Below are 10,846 nucleotides of genomic sequence, written 5' to 3'. Positions count from 1 at the left end.
TCAGTCTGTGGGGGTGTTGAGGGCATACAGCTTGAGCTCAGGCTCCACGGGGTCCATGTCAAAGAGGCTGACGGCATCGGTGCCAGCCGGTGGGGAATGGCCAGGCTGGGCCTCTTGGGGCTGCTCAATGACCTGCAGAGCGGAGGTGCCCGAATCCACCTCTCCAGGGAGGGTCATCCTGGGCTGCAAAGGGAAGCCCACCTGAGGGATGAACTGGGGGGCCCCACTGTGGGAATTGCGCATGGAGAGCGAGACGAGACTAGTCCTGCGATCCCAGGCCCACCGGGCACAGGGCACGAACTTGGCCAAGGCCCTCTTGAAATCCCTCATAAAGAGCGGGTAGATGATGGGGTTCATGGTGCTGTTGCAGTAACCCAGCCAGGTGAGGACGTCAAAGAAGACTTCTGGGATGCAGTCACACACGCTCTGCAGGGGACAGGAGAGAGGAGCAAGGGGACAAGGCAACACACAGAGAGCCTTCAGGTGAGTAACCACAGGTGACTCTGAAGGACAGCATTTGGGGTTTGCAAAGTACTTGGCTTACATTGTCTCCATCGATCCTTATGAGAGCCCTGTAGGGTACGTGATGTTCGATAGTTAGAAATTTGCTCATTTTACAGATAAGGAAACTGATGCTCTGAGACAAAGTGTTTTCAGGTAATCAGTAAGATTGAATTTCCTCATCTACAAAGTGAGGGGTTGGACCAGATGCTCAGGGACCTTTTAATTGTGACATTGTTCTAAAAGCCCTCCCAGCTCTGACATTCTCTGTTCTAAGGTCTCTCCCAGCTCTGACATTCTTTGTTCTAAGGTCTCTCCCAGCTCTGACATTCTCTGTCCTAAGGTCTCTCCCAGCTCTGACATTCTCTGTCCTAAGGTCTCTCCCAGCTCTGACATTCTCTGTTCTAAGGTCTCTCCCAGCTCTGACATTCTCTGTTCTAAGATCTCTCCCAGCTCTGACATTCTCTGTTCTAAGGTCTCTCCCAGCTCTGACATTCTCTGTTCTAAGGTCTCTCCCAGCTCTGACATTCTCTGTTCTAAGGTCTCTCCCAGTTCTGATATTCTCTGTTCTAAAGTTCTCCCAGCTCAGACCTTCCATATTCTAAGATCCTCCACAGATCTAATATTATATGAGTCTTATGAATGACAGAGTCAGGTCTCTCAACTACAAATCTGACATTCTTTCCACCTTAGAGCTGGGCATCTTCCTCTCCCAGGATGCCATTTCTTTTCCTCATTCCCTATTACCTGAGGGTATCTGGGTTCAGAGCTCAGGCCTCCCCAGAAAAGGCTGTGTGAATGATCAGTTTTGAGTTTGACAAGGGAAGAGTAACAGGAATGGAGAGACGGAATACTAATGGTAAATGGCTATTGGATAAGAATTCAAGAATATCCCTAGGCACGGTTCACCCCAGAATGATACTCTAGTAACAGGTAACAAATTGGCATTTTGGGACAACCCTGTAGTCTCGATCTCTGCCAAAATCCCATCTAGAATAGTTCACTATCTCAGCTATTAACAAGCCCTAACTCTCTAGAGACCCTATTACTCCAGTGAGTGTGATCCTCCCCCTACTTACAGAGAGGCCCCCTCCTGCCCCTAAGCCATGAAAGATGCTTATTTGCCATAAGCTTGGTAGAAAGAGATTCCCTGATTTCCTCTCCTAGTTCTTTAAAGTTAGAGAATTTCTCTTTTTTTTTTTTTTTTTAATTTTTTTAAACCCTTACCTTCTGTCTTGGAGTCAATACTGTGTATTGACTCCAAGGCAGAAGAGTGATAAAGGCTAGACAACAGGGGTTAAGTGACTTTCCCAGGGTCACACAGCTGGGAAATGTCTAAGGTCATATTTGAACCCAGGACCTCCCATCTCTAGGCCTGGCTCTCAATCCACTGAGCTACCCAGCTGTCCCCGAAGTTAGAGAATTTCACAGAGAATCAAAGACTATCAGAGTAGATGCTATCTCAGAGGCCATCTGGTCCAGGAATCCCCTCTCTTAACATGTCTACTAGGTGGACATCCATCTTTCCACTCTAAAGCACCCATTGATGAGAAAAGCCTACTCCCTCCCCCCAAGCATTCTAGTCCATTTTTTGGACAGCACCAGTTGCTAGGAATAGCCTTCATCCTGATTCTGCCTCCGTTGTAGCCACCGGTTCTGCCCTCAAGGGGCAAAAAACCCAAACCTAATCCCACTTTCATGTAGTGGTTCTTATATTTTAAAAAATAGTGATCCTCACCTGACCAGAGCTCTCCTCCCTCCAGTCCCTTGTGTTCTCTGAGCTAAACAACCCCCTGTTCCTTCTACCTGTCCTCAGCTAGCATATTCCTCAGTGCCCTTCCCAGCCTGGACAGCCTCCTCCAGACACACTACTGTTCAGTGAGGTCCTTCCTAAAAGAGAGAGCCCAGAAGAGGACGCCATCCGCCAGATGTGGGCCAGCTGGCCCATGTCCTCTTGGGAAGTTAGTTGTAGCTGATATCTGACTTGAACTTGCCCTGCTACCATGGCTTTGACGGGCAGTTGCTCAGGTCCTCTCCATTAGTACTTCATGACTCTACCCACCCACCTTGGCCACTATTCCTGGTTCCGGATTTCTGTTCTTGAAGGGAGCCCATGGGGTTGGTTCAGGCATGTCTGAGACTCTAAACATCCCTGCTGTTTTCCTCCCCCAATCCAGCCCTGGGGAGTGTTGGAGCCTTACCTGGACCACATTGGCTACAAAGAAGGGTAGCCAAGCCACAAAGAACATGCCCAAAAGAATGCCCAGTGTCAAGCTGGCCTTCAGAGCCTTCCTGCTGTGCTTGGCAGCAAACCGTCTGTTCTCACTTGAAGCTGACGCTGTGAAATTTGGGGTCCTTGGCACCTGTAAAGGACACATGCCTTTGAGGATCCTTGTTGGGGGAGCCACAAGCTGGCCCTTCACCTCAACCCCAGAGATGCTCCACTAGCACCATCCCAAAGCTGATTCCTCCAAGCCCAATTCCAGACTAACCCCTAATCACCTGCAGATTAACCCTTGGCCCCAACCGGTCATCTCCCAAATGACCCTATTCACAAACAGGGTCTGGGAACTGTGGGATGGCTCAGTGTGGCCCAGGCCTACCACTGGGGATAGAGACACAACAAGAAAGTGTTGGCTCTACAGACAAGGCGAAGCTTCATTTCCATGTCTGAAGCACTTTCCAAACCTTTCATTTGGGTCAGACTGCGTTTCGCTGAAGATGGCTTGAAATGAGAGGCTTGGAAATCTTCCTGATCTATTAAAACTCTCATTGTGTTTGCTGTCATGGGATTTATCTGTGTGCTTAGAGATACGTTCATGGGGGAGAGGGTAGTATAATGCCAATGTTTCTCATCTATTCGTTCATATCGCACAGTGGCACTAAGACCTGAATTCGAATTCAAATATAGCCTCAGGAACTTATTAGCTGGGTGACCCTGGGCAAGTCACTTAACTTCTGTCTAGAATCAGTATCACAATATCACCTACCTCCAGAGTTGTTTTGAGAATCAATAATATATTGAACTATGCTTAGCATAGTGTCTGACACATGGTAGACATTTAATTAAAAATGATTCCTTTTCCTTTCCTTCCCATCTAGTCCAACTATATACCTTTGCTCAACAATTAGATTCTGATGTTCCACTTGAAGACCTCTGATGAAGGAGAACCCACTTCTTCCCAAGACTTCTCATTCTACTTTTAGAGACTGTAAATTATTTTGAAGTAGATGGTGCCATAGTGCATAGCATGCTGAGCCTAGAGTCAGGAAGATTTAAATTCCCGAGTTCAAATCTGACCTCAGACACTTATTAGATATGTGTCCCCAGGCAAGTCACTTCACCCTGTTTGCCTCAGTTTCCTCATCTGTAAAATGGGCTGGAGAAGAAAATGGCAAGCTACTCTAGTATCTCTGCCAAGGAAACCCCAAATGAGGGCACAAAGAGTTGAGTATGACTAAAAAACAACAACAAGATTTCCTTATATTGAACTCATTCTGCTTCTCTGAAACTCTTTCCCGTTCTTCCTTATTCCAAGATGAAGAACAAATTCAATCCCTTTCCCACATAGCTTCTTAAATACTCAAAAGTTATATGTCATGAGCCCTGCCCCAGAGTCTTCTCCAATCTAAACATCCACAGTTCCTCCAATTAATCTTTATATTACCCAGACACTTCCCAGCTTCTCGATGACCTTCTTTAGTTGGGTAGTCCCAAAGTAAACCCAATTCCCTCCCCTCTACACTGTACAGAAGAGAAAACTCAAGTGGACTTCATAGCTGAGGCTGGATCTTAAAAACCATCCACTTTACTTCATATGTATGAGAAAGTAGAGCTCATCAAGGAAAGAGATTTTTCCAGAGTCACAGAATAACTCTTTCTCAAAGACAGGACTCAAACCCAGGTCTTGGTTCCAAAGCAAAATAGGAAGGGAAGCACTTTGTCAATTGTCTGTGCCCTATAAGTAGGAGCTATTGCTGTGCACATGATTATAGGCTTATATGTTGCTTTATGTATGTTTGTAGGCAATGTGTATGCCAGAAAAGAATGCCAGGCCAGCTGAGTTCGAGGGTGACTGGGTTTGGGTGTCATGTACCAAGCTCCTGGCCAGCTGAGCCCCAGAGGGGAAGGGAGTCTTCTCTGCAGCATTCTTGACAAACAGGCCTTTCATAAAACCAATCCAATCCTATGACGTCCAGCCCAATCCAAAGCTTAACCTACGCTACCCAGCCCAATCCAGTGTAGTCCAATCCAACCCAGTCAGGTCCAACCCAATCCAATCCAAAGCTATCCTGTCCTGTCCAGTCCAGTCCAATCCAATCAGAGATGAGAAGATCAGGAAGAGGCAACAGCCGTCAGGGAGAACATGGGAAAGGGAGCCTCTAGAGACTGGAAGAAGGGGTTTTTCTGGCTGTGGATGATAGAGGAGAAGCCATAGACCCCTTTTCAACCCAGAGTCCCCCCAGTGCCTCAACACATAATTTGATATTGAATCACAGAATGCAGAATGCTAGAGCTAGAAAGGACCTTAGACGGTATAAAAACAGAACTGGAATATACTTTAGAACACAGACTCAGAACTGAGAAGCTTCTTGGATAACATCTGGTCCAACTTTCTCATTTACAGATGAGGAAACTGAGGCTCCTTAAGTTAAGTGAGTTTCCTAAGAAGTGGCAAAAAGTAGAACCTATGATTCAAACCCTTAACTTTCAACTTCATATCTCGTTATCACACCCCACTCCGTCAGCCTCCAAGAGCCCTTGACACCCCTTTCCCCAAAATGGCTTCCCAACTCTTTTGGCTTTTTTCCCATTCTTCTCCTAGGACAACCTTCAGCCCTAGAAGCTTTCCAGAATAGGGGGTTCTGTCTGTGTTAAAATTTTCTGTGTATAATTTTATATACCTACTGCTCCTAGGAATCCTGGAACAAAGGATCATAGATCTAGAACAAGAAAGGACCTTAGAGGCCATTTCTCAAATTTGATAGCTGTAGACACTGAAGTATTAGAGTGGTCATGTGCCTTCCTTAAGGTCACAATGTAAGAGGTGGGATTCAAACCCCATTTCCTGACACCAAACCATTGCTCTTTCCCCTGCTAAAATGTAAGCCTTTGAAGAGACCTTAGAACATAGAATTCCAGATTATGAAAAGACCTTAGAACACAGAATGTCAGAGCTGGGAAGGACCTTAGGACAAAGAACATCAGAGCTGGGAACCCAGAATGTTAGGCATTCTAGATCTAGAAGATACCTTAGAACACAAAATGTCAGAGCTAGAAGAGACCTTAGAACACAGAATGTCAGAGCTGGGAAGGACCTTAGGACAAAGAATATCAGAGCTGGGAGGGCCCTTAGAACCCAGAATGTTAAATCTAGAAGATACCTTAGAACACAAGATGTCAGAGCTAGGAGAACCTTTAGAACACAGAATGTCAGATCTAGGAAGGGATCTTAGAATACAATGTCAGAGCTGCAAAAGACATGTCTTTGCTCCCAGATGGGGCCAAGAAGACATCCCCTCAAAGAACCACAATCTCAAAACTGGCAAGGACTGTCATGAAAAATCTAGTGCAAACATATACTTGACCCAAAGTCTCCTCTGCATCTTTCCTAACATCCAGCCCATCCACAAATCCAGTCTAGTCTAGGCCAATCCAGTCCAATTATGTCCAACCCAATTCAAGGCTATCTTCTCCTATCCTCCTCTGTCTGATTTAATCCAATACAGTTCATTCTAATCCATTTCAGTCCCATCTAATCCAATTCGGTGCTCTCCAGTTCAATCTAATCTAGTTCAGTATTAGCCAGTCCAATCCAAGCACCCTGTTGTGGGATGTCAATTGCTGCTTAATAATCCAGGATATTCTTCCTTCTGGCAGGGTGGTATGTGGCAGAGACAAATCCTCCTTCTAATACAAGTTATCTCTAGTTAAAATGAGCCCCCAGGACAGCCTGAAACATTCTTGTTAGGGAAGGACAGCAAGTATTGCTATCCCTCTTTGACAGGTAAAGAAACAGAGACCTAGATTGTGACTCCGCCAGGGCCACAGTGCTATTAAGTGTCATAGTATTCAAACTCAAATCAGTCTTCCCCAAGTCCATCTCAGAGAGCACATCATCCATTTTGCCACAGGAATCCCAGGTTGGTCCTTTCTGCAGCGCATAAGCTCATTATAAATCAATTCAGGTCAACAAGCATTTATTTAAGTGCCTGCAGAAGCAGTGGATTGTGGTGTAGTGATATCAGAATCCTTTTAAAAGGGGCAGCTTGGTGGCTCAGGGGATAGAGAGCCAGACCTAGAGATAGGAGGCTTTGGGTTCAAATCTGACCTCAGATACTTCCTAGCTGGGTGACCTGGGCAAGTCACTTAATCCCATCCTATCCCTCCCCCCACCCCCCATTGCCTAGCCTTTGCCTTTCTGTCTTAGAGATGTTACTAAAACAGAAAGTAAAGGTTTTTAAAAAAAAAACAATTAGCCACTAAACTATATAAAAGGATCCCTGCAGGCTACATGTTGACCTAGAAAACTACATATTAACATTATCTGTTCTTGATTGTATTTTTATTTATTTTGTTAAATGGTGTCCAATTCCAAACCGTTCTGGGACTGCTCACAACTCTGGTGTAGTGGATAGAGCCAGGCTTGGACCTGCCTCAAACACCCATGAGCTACTTGACCCTGGATCAAGGTCTTTTTGAAGCAAAGATGCAATTCCACATTTCTATTGCGTTTTTTGGTTTACAAAATATTTTTCCCTAAAGCCCTGTGGGATAAGCGCTGCAAATACAGAATCTATTTTATTGATGGGAAAACTGAGATAATAAAAGCCCAGGATTTTGCTCATTTACGGAACCCCTCTTTAAACCCCTCCCTCTCTAGAACTGAGGAATCTGGCCCTGATTAGAATGATCCTCCCACCTCAAAGAAGACAATTTAACCCCTCGGTGGATAATCAGAAGACCCCATTTGAGGATATCTAAGCCAGACACTGATATTCTCCTCCCATCACCAATAGCAGCAGCAGCAGCAGCTGCAGCAGAAATAAACAGGAGAGCAGAAGCTTGTGGCCTAAGAAAAAGGGATTAGAATTGGGTCTCTCTAACTTCCTCAAAATTGAACAGAATGGAGGGATTGATCGCTCACATCCTTCTGGCTTGGAAAGCAAGGCTGGGTGCTCTCCTCTCTAATGGAAAGCCAGATATGTCTGCCCTGAGTTCAAGTTTGACTACCAGCTCCCAGTGGCCTCGTCTGTGAAATGGAGACTCCTCGGTAAAAGCTTAAAGCAGTGCTTAATGTGAGTTGTTACCTTCTCAGGGTTCTCAGATGGCTTCCCATTCCCGCACTGAGTCTGTAAATGTCCATAAGGGACCTACGGGAGCCCCTAGGGTGTTCTGCTGGCCCGTGACCTGTGCCTCCTAGGGATGGAGAAGAAGGGATGAAAGGGGGAGGGGGGAGTCTGGTCCATCCCTGGTCCTCTCCGTTACCTGCAGGGCCTCCATGTTGGAGGCCAGGGAAGCCACCTGCACCGCCTGCTTTCGGGCTGTCACCAGGATCCGACAGTAAGTGAAGGAGATGGCCACAGAAGGTAGAAAGAAGGTGAGCCCCGAAGCCACCAGGACGAAGGGCAGGCTGGCCAGCAGGCGGCACTGCCCCCCAGGGGCCACATCGGCCCAGGAGGCGTCTGCCGTGGCATTGGGGGGCGCCGGGCGGCCCTGCTGGTGCCAGCCCATGTGCGTGGGCAGGAAGGAGGCTAGGGCGGCCAGGCTCCAGGCGGCCAGGATGAGGGCCAGCGCCCGGCCCGGGGTCATGCGTCCCTTGTACCGAAGCGGGGACAGGATGAGCAGGTAACGGTCCAGGCTGATGAGGCACAGATTGAGGATGGAGGCGCTACAGCACATGACGTCGAAGGCCACCCAGAGCAGACAGAGGCCGCGGGCCAGCACCCAGCGCCCGTACAGCTCGTTGAGCATGGCGGGCGGCATCACCACCAGCCCCACCAGCAGGTCGGACGTGAAGAGCGACACGAGGAAGTAGTTCGAAGTACTCCGCAGAGCCGGCTGCGTGCAAATGAGCAGGATGAGCAGCGAGTTGCCCACCGCGGTCAGGGCGATGATGACGCACAGCACGGCGGCCACCCATCCGCTGCCCTCGGGAGCCCCCAGGCTCGGGCTGCTGCTGTTGGCCAGACCCAACTCCGGGGCCATGGGTGGGGACGGCAGCGGGCCTGGCCTTGGCGGAGGGGATAAGGAGCCAAACTAGGTAGAAGGGGGCGATATTGGGAGCCTCCCGGGGCCGCGGGAGAAGGTGGCTGTCACATGGGCTGGAGAGAGGGTACACACATGGGGTAATGAGGGGCCAGGGGAGACTGAGGCCCAGAAAGAGGAGAGCCAAAGGGAGCGCTAACGCGGTGCGATGTGGCTGGGAGGGAGATGTCCGAGCGAGCCAGGGGCCTGCTCTTGGCGAGCTCGGCTTTCTACGGTAAGCAGTGGCCCATTTTCTAGACTAGGGAGTACCTGGGACAAGAGACGGCAGTGGCGGGGGAGGCACGAGGTTGAGAAAGAAGGTGAAGGTGAGAAGGAAGTGCAACGTGGGCTGCGGGATGGGCTCGGGGTGCGCGCGGGGAGCGCGCTGCGCGGCGCGCCAAGAGGCGGCACCAGACAATCCGAATTTCGGAGCGGGACTGGGAGCTTGCCGGGGGAGGGAGGAGTGTTGGGGCATGCGGAACCTGGGACCGCACCGAGGGGGAGCGCGCAGCGCGGCGCGGCTGAGATGGGCGGCGGGGGGTGCCGGGGGAGGACTCGGGAATGGAGACGGGTCGGGAAGGTGCTAACCAGGTGGAACAGGAAAGGGCGAGCAGGTCCAGAGGGGCTAAGTTGGGGAGAGCCGGGAGGCTCTGGCACTCAGGGATGCCACCCAGGGGGCGGAGGGGCGTGGCCTGCGGAGCGCGGGGGCGAAGGAGCCCTCTCCTGGGACGCGCAGAGAAGCCGCAGGCTGCTGGGCTGGCTGACCGGTTAGGGGACCGGGCAGCCTGCAATGGGGCTGCAGGGAGGAGGAGTCGGACGCTGGGACACCGCCGGGTAGAGCTGCTCGAGGACTGAAAGCCCCAACCCTAATGCCTAGGGAGGGTTTTCCGAGCCTCGGCCCCGCACCCTACCCAGTCCCCTCCCGCTCGCGCGCGCCTCTCGGCTGCCGGCCCCTACCTGGGCTGAGCTCCAAGCCACTGCAACAGGCGCTGCCGCCACCCGGAGCGGGGGTGGGGGGAGGGGCGTGGATGGGAGGTGGGGGGCAGAGAGGGCGGCCCTGGATCTGCCTCCCAGCTCCCCGCTCCCTGCCCTGTGGGATAAGGAGCTGGGAGCTGGGGAGCCAAGGACCGCAAGTGCAAGGCCACTCACAGGTGCCTTCTCCCGCCCCGGGTGCGGGCGGGAGCCAGAGCTGGAGCCTTCGCGCTGTCCAGAGCGGAGACAGCCGGCAAAGCTGATGCCCTGTGGGGGCTGTCAAAGCTCCCTCCCCTCGTGGGGGCGGCGCCACGGGGGACCCCAGAGGTGGGGGGAGAGAACGGAGGAGAGGAGCGGGAGCTCGGAGAGGGATGCCAGGAACGTACTCCAGTGCGGGTCGAAGAGCCTATAATCATATTTCCCACTGCAGTCGCTGGTTGGAGGAGGAAGGGATCTTTAGGGACTCTAATCCCAGCTCCTTCAAGCAGCTGAAGGACTGTCGTGGGTCCCGTCCCGCTGCAGGGGGCAGAACCAGGACCAACAGATTGAAACTGCAGAAAGGTAGATTAAAAGGTTCCTGGTAAAGAAAGGATTCCTAACAACGAGAGCTGCTCAAAAGTGGGATGGACCACCTGGGGATCTTCCTATCTGAGAAGGGGATACAGATGCATAAACTGAGGCCCAATGAGATGACCTGCCTTACTGAAGGTCACCTCAAAAAGAACGAGTCAAGCTCTATAATAGAGATTCAGGAGTTCATTGTATAATTGTCTCCTTAGAGTCTTTCTACAAAGAAACGTTCACATTTTTTGCCAGTTCTCAAGTTTCTAATAAAAAATTAAATGGGTAATTTAAAATAGCATGTAGATAGCTCCATATGTCATCTCACTTTATCTTCTCACAACCCTGATAGGTAGCTTCTATTATTATCCCCATTTTACAGATGAAGAAATTGAGGAGCAATTAAATTTCTTGGCAGAGGGGTCACGCAGTTAATAAGTGGCTGAGGCCAGATTTAACTAGTCTTCCTGACTCCAGATCCAGTGTTCTATCCATTTCCCCACGGAGGTAGTGATCTGAAGGTCCTCAGACTGGTGTTATAAAATAAATAGGGGCTCTTCTGAA

General features: G+C 50.1%; 1 protein-coding gene across 1 annotated transcript; it reads right to left on the bottom strand.

The window, feature by feature from the left end:
* Positions 1-8,710, bottom strand: HTR6 (5-hydroxytryptamine receptor 6). Its single transcript, XM_044671301.1, has 3 exons — positions 7,991-8,710; positions 2,703-2,864; positions 1-426 (listed from the first exon to the last, which is right to left on the bottom strand). Exons 1-3 carry the CDS (start codon positions 8,708-8,710, stop codon positions 1-3), a joined length of 1,308 nt encoding a protein of 435 aa, XP_044527236.1.
* Positions 8,711-10,846: the final 2,136 nt, after the last annotated feature.

This window comes from Gracilinanus agilis, chromosome 3 (genome assembly GCF_016433145.1).
Source record: "Gracilinanus agilis isolate LMUSP501 chromosome 3, AgileGrace, whole genome shotgun sequence".
Classification (NCBI taxonomy): Eukaryota; Metazoa; Chordata; class Mammalia; order Didelphimorphia; family Didelphidae; genus Gracilinanus; species Gracilinanus agilis.
This window is presented reverse-complemented; position numbering and strand designations above follow the sequence as displayed.

What these genes read in the sequence shown, in the direction of transcription:
- HTR6 (XM_044671301.1), bottom strand. Translation starts at nt 8,710, where the DNA reads ATGGCCCCGGAGTTGGGTCTGGCCAACAGCAGCAGCCCGAGCCTGGGG. An exon ending in CCAACATGGAGGCCCTGCAG is followed by an intron (nt 2,865 to 7,990) that starts GTAACGGAGAGG and finishes TGTCCTTTACAG; the next exon opens with GTGCCAAGGACCCCAAATTT. An exon ending in TTGTAGCCAATGTGGTCCAG is followed by an intron (nt 427 to 2,702) that starts GTAAGGCTCCAA and finishes TGTCCCCTGCAG; the next exon opens with AGCGTGTGTGACTGCATCCC.